Source organism: Dermacentor variabilis, chromosome 4, assembly GCF_050947875.1.
Source record: "Dermacentor variabilis isolate Ectoservices chromosome 4, ASM5094787v1, whole genome shotgun sequence".
Classification (NCBI taxonomy): Eukaryota; Metazoa; Arthropoda; class Arachnida; order Ixodida; family Ixodidae; genus Dermacentor; species Dermacentor variabilis.
In genome coordinates this window covers 195,686,593-195,702,667 of record NC_134571.1, presented here as the reverse complement: position 1 = coordinate 195,702,667, position 16,075 = coordinate 195,686,593, and the positions used below count along the sequence as shown (strand labels likewise).

The 16,075-nt window shown below is 47.3% G+C and overlaps 1 protein-coding gene across 1 annotated transcript in view; it reads left to right on the top strand.

Annotated features, from left to right (window-relative positions):
* LOC142580034 (L-sorbose 1-dehydrogenase-like) overlaps window positions 1–14,388 on the top strand; it is a 61,283-nt gene extending 46,895 nt beyond the window's left edge. Inside the window, exons 9-11 of the mRNA XM_075690772.1 lie at window positions 11,693–11,870; window positions 12,655–12,877; window positions 14,072–14,388. Of these exons, the coding sequence (XP_075546887.1) occupies window positions 11,693–11,870; window positions 12,655–12,877; window positions 14,072–14,216 (546 nt within the window). The 3' untranslated portion in view covers window positions 14,217–14,388. The remainder of the gene's footprint in view (window positions 1–11,692; window positions 11,871–12,654; window positions 12,878–14,071) is intronic.
* Window positions 14,389–16,075: the final 1,687 nt, after the last annotated feature.

Below are 16,075 nucleotides of genomic sequence, written 5' to 3'. Positions count from 1 at the left end.
GCCCTGTTACGTCGTCTTCCTTTCGAGATTATTCGTTCTTTGTAAGGCACTTTTAAAACATTGCGCGTGCGGCTATGCAAATATATCCTGGCTCTCGATTATCTCGCACTCTGCTTAGTGGGCTGCCTCAGGTTCCACCTGAGGTACCTGACCGTCTTTGCGCACTAGCATCAGCTGATGAGGTGAAGGCACCATTTTCTCCCATGAAGCGTGGCTCGGGCCCAGGGCCGGACGGGTTACCCGTTGAGTTTTATCTAATGTTCTGGGAAGATATTGGTGCCAATTTCGTATCTGTTATCAGCCGCTGCTTTGAGAATTTTGAATTCCCGTCTAGCTTTGGCGACGGTCATATTGTACTCATACATAAGCACGATCCATCATCAGTTCGTGCAGAGGAATTGAGGCCAATCATGCTTCTCAACGGTGACTACAAAACATTCACAGCTATTCTCACCCGACGCTTGGGAAGCCTGATGCCTTCCTTAATAGGACACAATCAGGCATGCTCTGTTGCTGGCAGAGAGATACACAGTCCTCGTTCGTTGCGCGTGACACAATGACATACACGCTGACCAGGTCTGCACGTGGTCTCTTAGTTTCACTAGATCAAGAAAAGGGATTCGATCGCTTTGAAGATAGTTACATATTTAAACGTACTGATCTAGTTCGGCTTTTCGTCAAAGTTTGTTGAACTTATTAGGGCTGCCTATCAAATATCCGAAGTACATTGGTTCTTGATCGTCGTGAAAGAGCAACATATGCCGTTACATGTGGTGTTGGTCAAGGGTGTGCTCTATTCCCAGTGCTCGGCCTTGAGCCATTTCTGCGCTCAGTAGTGAGAGACCCTTATGTATGCGGTCTCCCACTGCATGGTAGCCCTGTTGTGACGGTGACAGCTTTCGCCGATGACATCATATTGCATCTCAGGACTGAATATAGCTTATCACGTAGCTTTTGAATTTTCCCTGAGTACGATAATAATTCAGGTGCTGCGCTAAATTTTTCAGTATGCCGTTATTTGTTCATTGGTTCACCACAGACACGCCTAAGGCCCCTTTTCCGTCTTCAAAAGAGCGAGTCTATTCGTATATTAGGCCTAGATTACAGCTATGATGGCACATCAGACTCTGTGTGGCTCTCAGTTCTTGAAGATGTAAGGCGAGATATTCAAGATGCTGAAGGGCATGATTTACCCCTATTAAAGAGAATGTACTTAGAACCGTCTGTATTTTGCGGCCGAGTGTGGTACGCTTGTCACGTTATACAGCCACTGTTACGGGTTACTAGGTCTTTGCAGTGCCTTCTTGGTTCCTTCTTCAGGTCGGGCAGTACAGAAATGTACTGTCGCGTGCCACTTGGGCAACCACGCTCGCGCGGTGGGTTCGCGTTCCCATCCATGTCTGTTCGCTGCCGGCTGCTTGATCTGCAATTTCTGCTCTGCCTGTTACAGCGTGATCAGTGTCCTGGGCGTGAAGTGGCCTGCTATTTCCTTGGCACAAAATTTGTTACATGTTACCAGCCGTGCATTTAAATCGCAGACTACAAGTGCTAAGCCCACGTACATTTTACTGTACGGCCGCGGCATTTTATAGCCACATACAACAGGTGTGTCCTGATGTAGACGTTCTAGAAAAGCGTGTTATTCATACTATGCCAGCCTTACTGCTTGCTCTAGTTCCCACAGCGCGCCACGTACGTTCCAATAATGTGTGGTGGGATGCGATAACTGCATAATTTCCGCTTGGCTACCTACGCGACTTAATGGGGCTTCTAGGATGGCAAGTGCAACTCGTGACAGGCTAGAGCTGTGTGGCATAGTCCCATCTTGGCGGCGTCCCAATTGCCCCCTTCAAGAATCCAATGAACATGTGCTGCTGCAATGCGTCGTTGCCAGGGTATTTTGGAGGGCCATGCATACTGGTTTCCGCGACCTTAGAGTTAACCGCTTTATTACATCTGGTAGCTGCTCACATGGCAGGTATGCGCGGCTTTTAGTTTCTGCGGGGCCTTTTGTCGAGGGCGTAACCGATGCGAGGCAGTAGCCGCGAGGCATTGTCGCCGCGCTCTGTTTCCATTTCTGGGGAGGCTCTACTTTGAGCAACTGTGGTTTCTGCCAAAGGAGTTTTTCTTGGAAAAGGAGATGTTCCTTCGGCAGTCGTCATGCCATTTCTTGTCGGTAGCTGATGGACGCGTATGTCTTAATTTTCGACCAGTCTGGTTCTATTAGCCAGGCCATCGGAAGTATTCATTTAATTTACATAGAATGTGGGTGCCCGTGATTTCAGTGTGCATGCGCTTTCATATACGTGATCATTTATGTATATACACATCTCATGCGCATCACTTCAAAATTATATAAAGCGTCTCTGTCACATCATTATCGTACATAACCATTGTGTACGCTGTATAATGGAACATAATTTTATACATGTGACAATTAGCTTATGTGTAACGGTGCCTTTCCGTGGGTCTATGTGATTACATGTTAATGAGTGAGGACTCGGACACTACTTTGAAAACATGCCGTGTGTAGAAGCCTTCGTTTTTTGTATATCTTATCGTCCCGGGGGAATTGTGCCGTGATTATGACTCATTCTTCGTATCAACATTTCTAAACATTTCTAAACCAACATTTTAGCCTTTCGGTGCCCCATTCTTGTAAATACTGTGCAGTCTTTCGTCTGTTTGCGATCCCTGTCCTCACCACGGAGCTCTGCAGCGACCGCTACATCGAGATTGCTACCATGCCTCCCGGAGTTGGTAACCTATCAGCGTCGGCTACGACTCGACCGGCTGCTCCATTCGCGACGCTTTCCCACACTCGCTACCTCGGTCTGTTTTCCAGCTCGGACGGCACTGAGCTCGAAGAGTGGATGAGCCTCAATGAAGGCGTCATAATTAATAACAGTCGGGATCCAAAGCTTATGTTCGCTAACGTCGTATTTTACCTGACAGGCACCCCCCGTTTGAGGTGATGAACCGACGAAGATGAAATAACCAGTGGGGCCATATTCAAAGAAAAACTCTGCGAACTGTTCGGTGACCCAAACGGGAGCGCGGTCGCAGCAATAAAATAGCTATTGTGACGCGTGCTCAGAGTCCCACAGGGCCCTACATCCTATACGTACAAGGCGTCTTGTTTCTTTGCCGCAAAGCTCATGACAAAATCTTTGAAACAAAGTCTCTGAAATTTGCTGCATTTTGGCAACGTTTCAACTACTGACGCCATTAACAGAGTGTCACTGCTTCAAAAAAGCTAAGCACCGTCGTATCACGTCCCACATCGTGCGCCTGCACAACACCGCCGCTACGTCGACTTATGAGGACCATCCCCACCAACCAATCCCATGTGATAGAGCAACTCGCGTTATTAGCCGCGAGCTCGAGGCATCTTATTCACCACCTTACTGCGCGACGCCCACAGATCCCTCACCAGCCACAACTGATGCAATCCAGGCCGTTGTCCTACAAGAATTTGAAAACATGGGTCACAACTCCGTGTGCACGTAGACCCCCAAACCCAGTGTGCAGCGCTTCTCTCGCGGTCCTCCTCGTCCCCGACAATCTTTTGCGGTACATCTCACAACCCGCCTAAATTGCACATCTCTGAGACAAGGCCATCTGTTCCCATTGCTGCCGCATCGACCACATCGGTAGTCATTGCCTCTACCGATGGCCAACTCAGTCTCAAACGTGGAACAGTACCCATTTCTGCTACTCTGCACGCAGTACTCCTTATGCTTTTCGCCACGATCGTACTGCCCCTGACGCCTCTGCTCCGAATCGTCGCTACGGCCGTTCGCCGTCCCCACGACGTCGTCAGCCTCCTTCACCCCAGCACCGTCACTTCTCGTCGTCGTCCATGCGCCTCCACACCCTGCCCGAAAACTAGCGAATGCAGCTTACTGAGGTTGTTAGGAATGGCTGTACGGGGTGGCAACGTGCCAGCTTTCAGGCCGCCGCACGTGTTCCAATCCCACTAGACGGGGCGCACTTCAGAGAACTGCGGATGACCGGCAGCCACGTGGCGCGCGGTCAGCTCAGGAATGTGGTACTCGGCCGCGCCACCTGGGACAAAGCAGAGTTCTACGAAGCCGTCTGACGTCGGCTCCGGCCCTTTTCACCTGTGTGTATGTGCGGCACGTGTATGTGAGTCATCATCCTCCTCCAACAGCCCTCGCCCTCCTCCAAAAGGGCGGGTCATCTACGGTGACCTCAAACGGTGACGTCGAACGATGACTGGACGAACGTGTCCGTCCACTGGGACTCAAGGGGGGACCAAGGGCTTATAAGCAGTGGTTGCCGGCTGCTAGAGTGTGCACGTCGTCGGGAGCTGAGTGCTCTTTGTCATGCTAAAATGTACTAGTGAGCTGTGTGCTCGTAAGCTGTTTGCTGTATGCGTCGTTTTGCGTGCTCCATATGGGAGTCACGCTAGACTGCCAATGTATATTGTTCAAAATGTAAATACTGCTAATAAACCCTGCTCGACTAGTCCTGTCGCCCCAAGTTCATCCCTACAGCTACGACCGCCAAATCTTACAAGGTGAAGCTTTCATGTTGACCCTGCCCTCAGGTCGTTTGTTCACTTTGCCCACGAACCAGAACCGTCATGTAGCTGACGCTGAAGGCACCGCTGTCACTGCACTGATCGCCGCAGGTGCACGCCTCTGCATTGGGAGCACTGCTTTCCGACAAAGAATTAAGATCTCTTTACTCCTGCAACCACACGTGTCACCAGCTTTTGGGCATCGCGCTATTGTTCCTGTCATCGTCATGTTTAGAGACGCATAAGGATAACCGGCCCATGGCCCATGGCCTCAACGACCACATTCTAGGTCTCAATTTTCTCGCAGCGCATTCGGCTCTTATTGACTGCGCCGCCTGCACCCTCCGCCTCGTACTTCCTATTCTTTCGGATACTTTTGATCCAATCTCCAGCCACTTAGGTCCACCAGCTTTGTACAAGTGCTGTCAGAATCGTTATCCGTACCTTGTGCAAAGTATCTCATCACGCCGCTGCCCGAAATTCAACTGCAATATAACGTCGCCATACCTCTAACAATTCAATCACGGTGAATTAGAACTGCATTCCTGTCGTCAACTTCGGTCGAACCAAAAAAATTGTGCCTCAAAGAATTTGGCTATCCGAACTTGAGCCTTTAGATGACCATCATGTGGTGCCTTTGTCGCCCGACGCTTCATTTGAGCCTACCAGGTTTCGAAAAACTGCTTCTTGTTCTGATCCCAGGATTCAGAAAATGATCGTGACGTACAATTAACCTCCACGAGCCGAACACCTGTGCCGTGTTTTGCCTTTCTGCAGGGATGTTTTTGACATCTATAGTCAGCCCTCAGGCCAGAGGTTTTGTTTGAAGCATAGTAATAATACTTGCAATGATGCTCCTATTCACCGTAGCGCATATCGATTATCTTCATAGGAACTACAGGTTATTTTAACTGACGTTGACAAGATGCTCAATAAAGCATCATTGAGACATCTTCGTAACCGTGAGGGCCACTGGTAGTGCTGTTTAAGAAGGACAAGGCATGGCGGTTCTGCATGGATTACCCCCATCTGAACAAAGTGACTAAGAAAGGCGTATATCCGACGCCACAAATCGACGACGCCCTTCACTGCCACTACGGTCCAAGCTACTTCTCTATTGACCTTCCTGCTGGATACTGAAAGATCGCCTTCGGCTACATGGACAGAGGAAATACCGCATTTATAAAACCCGATGGTCTTTTACAGTTCAATATTGTGCCCTTTGGATTATCTAACGCGCCGGCCACTTGCTAGCGTATGATGGACTTTTTGCTTGAGGGTTTCAAATTGTCCACATGCCTGTGTGACCTTGACAGCGTTATTTTCTTTTCAGTGACATTTCACACTCACGTTAAACGTCTCACTGACATTTTTAGTAAGACGAGACTGCAACTCAACTCACCAAATGCCGTTTCGGTAGCCACCAAATGGAAGTGTTGGGCCATCTTGTCGAAGATTCTGGAGTACTAAGTGACCCAGATGAAATTCGTGCCGTCCGAGACTTGCCGCTTCCGAAGTCAGCCACAGACGCTCGCAGTTTCGTTCGACTGTGTCATTACTTCCGCTGCTTGTTCCAAGATTTTACCGGTACTGCTCGACCTCTCACTGACATTTTGAAGAAAGGCGTACCCTTCCCAGGGGGCCTCCACAATTTGCTACTTTTCTCTCATCTCATGATACATTTCAGCTCACCACCAATCCTCGTCGACCTCGACCTTAATGGCCCAACAGAATTGCGTACGGATCCCAATGGTCATGGTCTCAGCGCTCTCCTAGCCCAGGGTGGCCAAGATCGCGTTATCCCTTGTGCCTGCCGCTTCCTTTCACCAACAGAGCGCAACTATTCTCATACAGAACAGGGATGCGTTGATGCTGCCTGGGTGGTTGTCGGGCTCCGTTCTTATCTTTACGGCCGTCCCTTTCCGTAGTAACCACGCACTATGTTTTCTTCTGGCTTTGCACCCTCAATGATCCCACGCGCCAGCTTGGTCGTTAGGCTTTGAGGCTCTAAGAGATTTCGTTGATTTACAAGCCCGAACGCTAGCACCAAGACGCGAATAGTTCGTCGCGTTACGCCGTCGATAGCACTGACCTACCTGACATTGAGAATGCCGCTTTTTACCGCCTTACCTGACATTGAGAATACCACCGAGAAGCAGTGTCGTGATACCTAACTCAATGTACTCGACTATCGCTTCAAATGCGAGCCCGACGGCGCTTCCTTACGCCTCTTGGTTCTCCATCATGGTACTTTCTACCATCGCAATGTTCCGTCCGATGGTCCCCGTCTCTTCCTTCTCATCCCAAAGCACTTCAGTGCTACTGCTTTTAAGCAATTTCACAAAGCACTCACCACTGCACATCTAGGCGTGCCTCAAACCTTCGACAGAGTACGCCACCGCTTCTTTTTCCATGGTTTCGCACGTTCTGTGTGGCGCTATGTCACAGCTTGTGAGCGGTAAACGGCCCAAGAAGCCATCGCTGTTTCCTGCTAGACACCTACGGCCACTTGAAGTCCCGGTAGGGCCATCTGGTCGCGTCGGCTTAGACCTCCTGGGCCCATTTCCAGCATCTGCGCCGGGAAGCAAGCAGCTATTACCGCTGTTGACTGCGCGACCAGATTAGACGTCATTTTGAGCTCCACTTCAAGTGCTGACAGATCGAGGCCATACCTTCTTCTCCAAGGTCAATGACGACATCGTGCGCGCCTGCTCCATCCATTATCAGTAACCACCTACTACACTCTATAAACAAAAGGCCTGTCTGAGCGCTTGAAGCGGACGCTTGCAGACATGCTGGTGACATACGTGTCAGTCGATCACCGAAATTGGGACCTCGATCTATTGGCTCTATTTCTTTTCGTCTGGACATTGCCGGCTATTTCCAGTTCTGCCTCTTGCATGGCCATGACACCACGCTTCCAGCTGGCACCTTGCTACCATCGATAACGACCTCGGCAAGTTAGCATGCGCGTGATGCCATCACTCGTGTGCAAGAGAGCCAGAAGCGTCGTTACGACCTCTACCATCCTCAACTGCACTTTTCGCCAAGTGCCCTAATGCACCTTTGGAGGGCCTCCCGTCGAGTATGGCTTTGCGAGAAACTCCTGTCTTTTTACAAAAGCTCGTATCGCGTCGCATACCAAGTCACATATGTCACCTATGAGATCTTTCCAGTTAGCCCCGTAACGTCCTCCGCTCCGACCAGCAGTGATATCGTCCACGTCGCCAGGCTCAAGTCCTACAAATATCTGCTTGCCACAGGTATCCAGAGGCAGCGGGACGGCGCTTTTGAAGCCACGGGTTGTGCTGCGATACAAGAGGCGTTTATGAGGCGTGGCTCAAAGGAACGCTAAGATGGGAATCTTGGCTTGGCACGAGCTCATAACCATATTCGTCTTTGGCTGCGCTTCTGTTCTAAATACAGGATAAATAGTCTCTTTTGACTGTCTTTCCTTACGTAAGCATATTAAACTGTATCTTAAGCAACTGCTAGCACATTGTAAATGTTTAACAATATTTCCCAGTCCTATTTCATCGGGATATATTGATATTGGAGTCCATTCAGGGAATGAAAGTGTGTGATATTGAGTACTTAACCAAAGGAAGCAGAGTAGTGACGATATTCTCTGCACAAAGGCAATGCACTGAACGCAATTTGTTTTGCCCTATTGCCTAGGCGTCAGCTACCCCTCTTAGCTTACCATGAGGAATGCGCCACTATGTTCAAAACCGCACGGAGGGCGGCGTTCCCCAGGGACCACATCACGTGGCAATGTTCTAGACTATGTAGACCGAATGTCCAGTATATTTCTAGAAAAACTTCCAATTTCAGGCCAATATATCAATGTACTGATGATATCACATGAGACTGTGGGCTTCATTATAAAGAAGTGTGCTCGACATGGGAGTGTTAACTCTGATATTAGTATCCAAATATTTGTACGCTGATTGAAAGCCCAGGCTAATCATTTGTTTCGAAAGGCATTTTATAACATTTCTTGCATAAACATAACCAATATACTGTTCTTCAGAAAGTTTTTTTAAGATTGAATTGAAGTGTCTGAAACCTTTGATAGCAGTTCTGAAATGCTTCTTTTCACACAACAATAATTTGTTAGCAGAAATAAGGGTATCGCAACTTAGTGCTAAAGCTTCGTAATTTTTCACAATATTTAGGCGCTTCTAATACCACGTTTTTCCAGATATAAATGAAGAAATGAAAATGCATTACATTTGCAAATACTCAAGCTGCCTTTTCTTTCTGTATAATATTTAAAAAGTTTCAATGCCTAGGTCACGGTTCCGAGGATTGCGTTGCCCTCCATATGGAGGATGTACATGAATTAATTTAAAATTTGTCTGCCACAGGCTCCTCCATTTAAATCTAAAGGTTAAACACATGTAACCACATCTGTAAACTGATAGTCGCCAGCACTTCTTCGATTTTGTCCCTGCACCTCTGCGACGATACGTACTGTTAAACACAAAGGTTATGCTTATGTCGATGCCTTCTCTTGTTACACCTGTCTTTATTGTCGCGCGAGTACTTCTTTGTCATTTTGTCCGGTAAATTTTCTTCACTCTAGAAAAAAGTTGTTAATTGTCCTCGTGTACTTTGCCATAACATTGTAGCAACTGTTATGGGGCCGTCAAGGTAGGTAGGGTGGGCAAGACTAGTTGTTGTGAAACACCATAAAGTAAATGTAGCGTAATGACATTACGTTACTTGTGCTTTTCATTAGGGGAATGCGCGTTGTGATTTGTAAGACCGAACCCAATACGAACAGAATCGCGCCACAAGCGAATTGAATGAAATATCGAATACTTCTCAAATAGTTTTTGAATAATAAATAGCTGTTGTCACAATGATACAAAACGATGCCAACTTTCCAGTATACTTGAGGTTAGCAAGTTTCTTTCATTACACAGTACGTTATCGAGTGTTTATTAACAGCACAAATGGAACACTAGGAGCAAACAAGTAGTTGCTTCGCATGCGCACGGATCTTCAGAGAGTGCAAATGATCGCTGTCCATCCTGTGCAGTATGGCTACCAAAGGGACGTAGCCTGCTCCCTAGTGCAAGCTCTCATGTTTTGTGTCCCATAGTTTGGTCCAATTTTATGTTTATTGTTGCACAGTTGACGTTTATAAGTATTCGAAATGTATTTGGAAAATATTCGTTTACAAATAGTGCTTATTCAATTTGAAGACCGAATCGTATTGGACACTATACGATTCGTTATTCCAAAGTTTCGAATATTCGCACAGCCCTACTTATGGCGTTATCTGCATAGTTCCCGTAATGTGCGCTCTCACAGAAAGGCTGGTAGCGTTACGCATCGCAAGACCAACGAGTCCGACGTCGTTTCTTCGCTGACTGTGCCTACAATTCCTGCCTCTGAATCAAGGCACCAATTTGTCCGCCATTTCGGCAGCAGTCAACTTTTACCTTTCACCAGCTCACATAGACGCCAATTCGCCATGTTCCCCTTGCATGTGCTGCCATTGTGCTGTGATGGTTCGCTGATGTGGAATACTGGAGAACATCGCACCGCACAACCTTCTGGACTACAGAACCACGAGCTACCATCGCTCGCTCTCGTATGCCAACATGCAGAGGCAGCTATAGAGCTGATCGATATCATGGCAGAAATGCTGCACGAAACGACTGTAGCGCTCAAGTAGAAAGTTCTTCACTACGCATTCGCCTCGGAATGCATGTGCCTTGATCATCTCCTTACCACCTACGAGCTGGAGGAGCGGCTGGCCTCTTGGTTGCTTCATGCAATATATGGTAGGTCTTGAGCAAGCGCGCCATTCTGTGCTGGATTCTTCGAAATCGCTCTGTCGACCGAGCAGCGTGCTCGCGCGCATGGCACGAAAGACAATATTATTGCGATGGCAATTACGTGGACACTACGGTCGCATTTTTGCTGTCGGCGTCGGCGTCGCCGTGATGTTCGGTACGGATTTCTAGGGCGATAACACTGTCGCCGCGCGCCGTGTGTTGGATGTGCAAGTGAAAGCGTGCAATGGGAGCCCATGATCGCGGCTCAATCAGGCACGCGCAAGGGAGGAAGGCCCAGAGGGAACGCGCAGTCTTCCGTCGCGCTAACGGCCGTGGAGAGATGGGAGGACGGAGGCGTTCCTCTCCGGCAGCAACTGCAATTTCGCGACTTTGCGCAAGGAGAGCCCACGATCGCGGCTCAATCTTACGCGCGAAATTGAGGAAAGTGGGCAGGAAGCGCGGGACGGAGGGAGGGCGGCGTTCTACCCCGACAGCAAATGCGTACTTCGCGCGCGCCCTAATGTAGCGACTTGCAGACGGCTCATACCTTTGTATGCCTTTGTATAAATTTGCGTTGAAGCGACAGACAACACGAAGGTCACTTCGCTCGCTGCTGCTGCCGTGGCTCCTCGCGCCAGCGTTTTGACAGCGAGTGTCCGCGATCATCGAGTGTGATGTGCGCATGTTTGCCTGTGCGCTGACACTCATTTAGCTAGAACGCAACTTTTTCCATCATTACAAGGCCGATAAAACTGCCATTCTTACTGCGTAAAGCTCTCTACGACTTTGCTTTGGCAATCGGTGCTTCCCTTTTGGGTGAAACTATGACTTTTCATTACCATCACTATCGCCATTAAACCCAACAAATCTGCGTGCCTGTTTTACCTTCGTGACAGGGTACTGCAGTACGAGGCAATTCATGAAATAAGATTTTCTTAGTGCTGGGTGCCTGTAGCTGATACCTTCCATAGAGACGCCAGAGAAGGAATAACCATCATTTTAACCTCAAAAGTAATATTAAGGTGGTGAAACGGACGGTATTTGACCTGTGTCATTACAAACATTTTGAACTTCAAAATAGGTCAGTCATATGTAAAAAAAAATTGAAATATTTTTATTGACTGTTCTTTTATTTGTGCTTGCGGCACGGGTCCCTCTTTACCCTTGACTTGAAAGATTTGAACCCAATACTCTGTAACAGTGGAATATTGAGTGGCTCCAAATTGTGTGTAAGCTGTATTCATCCCTTTGACTTTTGATCTAAGTGAAGTACTCAAGTTTGATTACAAAAATAATTACTTCTGAGAAAGAAAAGAGTGGGAAAATTGTCGTTGCTATGTTTGTTTATTCGCAGGCCTTTGACAGCTTTATAGGGCCAACGAATGGTCAACCAGGATTTCGGCTGGCGCCTGTTATAAACCGGCCGAAATCCCGAGGCTCAATTTCTTTGAAGTCCACAGATCCCTACGACCATCCAGCTATCGACCCACGCATCTTAGAGCATCCGGACGATATCAAAGCTGTCGCTCAAGGCACGTATACTGTGTGAATATATGAAACTATGCATCGTTTCTAACACGTGCATCTGGCACTCGACACTCTAAAACAAATATTTAAGCAAACGGTAGATCAGCACAAATTTCTGGAATGGCGACGATGACAGTGAAAGAATACTTACTTCGCTCTCCGCCGGAACTTACACGTCGCTAGACAAAGGGTTGAATAGCATCGTCGATGGTGTCCCTTAGGTAGCTCTATATTTGCGAATAGTAACCATATGGCAAACAAGCAGAAAAAGCTATAGGTTCTAAAGTTATATATGACCATGTACGTTGTGCTTCCGCAAAAACAAATTCTATATTAAATAGGGGAAAGGCATATTAGATAGGTCTTAGTTTGGCCAACATTGCATAGTACAGATACGGCCACAATTGTATGCTTTGGTCGACGGTCCTTGCGCCGCTTTCAAACCACCTCCATGACACGTTGTGGTGGTTGCTAAGTTTGAGATCTGCTAGCCAGTAGTGGGGCGAAGTGCGTGCATTAATCAGCACGGCCTAAAAGGCTTTCATTCAAGGCACTCAGGCTCAGAATGTCAATGAAAGAAAGAATTAGTCAGGTCATTTGTTTAAGAATCGGCCGTTGGTGGTGTTCTTTGCTAAAGAGGCGAGCAAATATGTTTACTGAGCGCAGTAAGGTTCTAATACACCAGCTAAATATTTTCAAGTGATGAGGACAGAGCTGCATGCCCGCGATTGCAAAGTATGAGCAATACAGTAGACCCGAAATGACAAGGAAATGCACGCTCGCTCGCAGGCACAAAGATGTTCATCGACAGAATTTTGAACACAGATGCTATGAAGAGTATCGGCGCCAGGATGTGGAACGTCACTTTCCCTCCGTGTGCTGAGGCTGGAGCCCTCTGGAGTCAGGCGTACATTGAATGCGTGTTCCGGCACTTCGGCCAAACGGTGTGGCATCTGTGCTGCAGTGTAGCCATGGGCACACACACTGACGCAGTCCTGGACGATCGCCTACGGTGGGTATGAACGAGGAGCCTTTGGTGAAATTTGTGCACCTGGTCTCGTTGCCAAGCACCTATAGTACGATGAGAAATTCACTACTGCTTAAATAGCAAAAACGTTCACCTAAAAGCAATAACGTGGTACAAGCACTCGATGTGTTCCTTAATTGTGGAAGCCGATGCAGTGCGAAGAAAAACAGCACGCGAACGTTTCATGTTCTAATGTTGAAATGAGTGACCAATTTCATTAACCTGTCTTCAACATATAATTGCAGCAATTATAGAAAACATTTCTGGCTGCCACGGACGAAGGCTTCTGAAAACAGGCAGCCGATCCTTGAAGCGCTAAAGAACGCCGCCATGTGACCTAGACAGATTTGATATTTACGTCCGGAGCGCTAAAGTAAGCAACTGAGAACAGCTAGTCAAAGCGTATTGCTGAGCTATGTGCTTTAACATGGCTGAGAAGACGACGCGCAAATAGGGAGACAGCAAAACGACCGCAACGCTAGTGCCTGTCTGCGTGTTATCTGATATGGCACGTAATTTAAGGTTTCCTTGTCAAGCAGGATGTACAACCTAAGGGATCATCATGAGTCCGGCGGGCAGATACACTCTTTATGCTAACTTCGTATTTCAATAGCACACTACCGGGCGCCACATACCGAGTATGTAAACGGACAGCGGGGCTCTTTATTCTTCGCGAGCCCCCATTCCAAGAAAACCTAAAGAATACGTCAAATTTTAACCATTGAAAATAACAGCATCGGGTATTTGTCAATACGATATTTCACTAGCGAAGGAAAAAAAAGGAGACAGGGTGGTTACTCTATGAAAGTACGGGCTGCCTTAGTTGTGCTCGGAAGAAAAGAGTGAAAGTAGTTAGAGGTAATAAGCGAGGCTAGAGAAAGAAGGTAACATGGGGGGGGGGGGGTAGAATGGTAAAAAAGAAGGGTAAAATTCACCCTGTGCGCATGTACTAAGTAACTGAGCTGAATGTTTACGGTATGCAATTTTCTTCTCCTAAAGTCTTGCCCTGCAATTATTACTTGTATTCCCAAGCAATATAACTGTATGGATAAGGGCGCGCAGAAATGTAGTTGTGCGCCACATCCATCTTCACTGGGCCGCTTCACTGAACATTGGGGGCAAGTTACACAAAAAACCTTGCCATACGAGCTTTTTTTTATTTGGTGATTGTGTGCGCAGGGTCCGTGGCAACGTGACCGGTCTGCGCGTGGCCGATGCTGCCATTATGCCCGACATTGTGAGTGGCCACACAAACGCGCCGAGCATGATGATCGGGAGCAAGGCTGCAGCAATGATCATAGAGGACAACGCACTTTCCCGTTGAGGCGATGAATCCGGCGCTAAAGGTAGCCGGGAAAATCGCTGCCGAGCAAAGTTCAGTTTGGCCTCTGAAACATTATCGAAATCAGTGCACTAATATGATCTGGTGACCAAGCCGACGACCACGATGCGTACAACAGCGTCTTGTGAGAATAAAGTATCCACTTCTTACAGAACGTGTCGGCCGAACGACGCGTCTATTTAGTTTTCGTGATGTCCATCAGTCTGCTTTGAGCAAGGCACTAATTGTGCATTGGCGTGCTTGATAAGTGTGCTGTACGAACAGCGACGGTATAGGTGGTTCGTTGAAGACAGCAATATCTCTGCACTGCTTCGGAAAGTGAGATAGAAAATGAACGTTTCTGCGACAACTTCCGGGGAAGCGATCTGCTCTGCGAGGCTTGCTGTCGTGTGCTGAAAACATCGCCTTACGAACCAGGTACACAGTCGACCTGGAGAAGGCGTATGACAGTTGAAGTAACGCAGGCTAGTCGACATGTCGTTTTGGAATGCCCGCAGTAATGTGGTGCGCCTGACAGACGCAACATACACGATGGCGATGGCACTTATCTTTCAAAGAAAGGACTCCAAAAAACGTGAAAATCACTTGAGTCTTCAAAGAGGCTGCTCGAGCTGTGGTGGCGCACTGAAAACCAGCCTATAGCGTCAGAGAATGGACAACTATAGCAATAAAGGCAAGATATCATTCTTTAACTTCAATTTTTATTTTATATTTCAAACGTGCAACTTTTGTTTCGTTCCCTTGTAGACTTATTTTTTACTTTACCATTCTACATACCATTCCACAGAGTCGATTCTCTTCCTTCAAAGGGATGCGCTACAGCTTCAGAATCAACTGGTCACTGCGACGTTTTACATTTTTCTGGACACATTCAGGTAGCCATCTCGATCTTCGTGTCTGAGAATGCTTGATGGAACCGCATTGTTGTGAAGAAACCTATAAGCTTGTCATATATATGCACATATGCATCTATCATGCATATACCGGGTGTCCCAGTTAACTTGGACAAAGATATTTTTAAATAAAATAGCAACAAAAAAATCGCACCGACTGCATAGTCGCGGCAGTCATGTGTACTTACGGCGAGTGCTTTTTTCATCACGATGTATTGAATAATTAATTGCTTTCATTTAGTGACATATTTAATTATTGCTTGAATCACACAGACATTAATTACAAAGCTGTAGGGCACCTCAAATAACCTCCCACTCAAGCATTTGTTTCGTGCTGAGCATTTCCTTGCTGGTTTTTTCAAGAAAAAAAAAAAGCCCACGAAATAAGCGGAATATGAAATAGATGCCCGCTCGCGCGCCGCTACTCAAGCCTCTCCAAGCAATCTTTGAAGGATATCGGGTTACATTCTTGAAAGCACTTCTTGTTGGGCTAGTTGGTAGCTGTTCATTATAATATAGGAAGACGCCAAATGAACGGACACACACAAGAGAAGAACGCCCTGTCCCGTTGTCTTCTCTTGTGTGTGTCCGTTTATTTGGCGTCTTCATATTTTATAATGAGGGTTACATTCGTTTATCGCCGCATCGCACAGGGCTTCGTCGTAAACGATAGCTTATCAATGCTTCAGCAGCGTGTTCTCATGATGTCATGACCATCACATAGCGTTAAGCCCTGTATTGAGCGGCTGCCACTAGTGAAGCCGTGTACCCGTGGCTATTCGCTTGGGAGTGTTTGAGTAACGACATGCGAGCACGCATCATTTTCGTATTTTGAATGTTTCGCGCACTTTTTTTTTTCATGGAAAAAGCAACGAGGCAAAGCTGAGGACGAAACGAATGCTTGTTTAGAAGTTTATTTGAGGTGCCGTACAACTTTGTAATTGATAT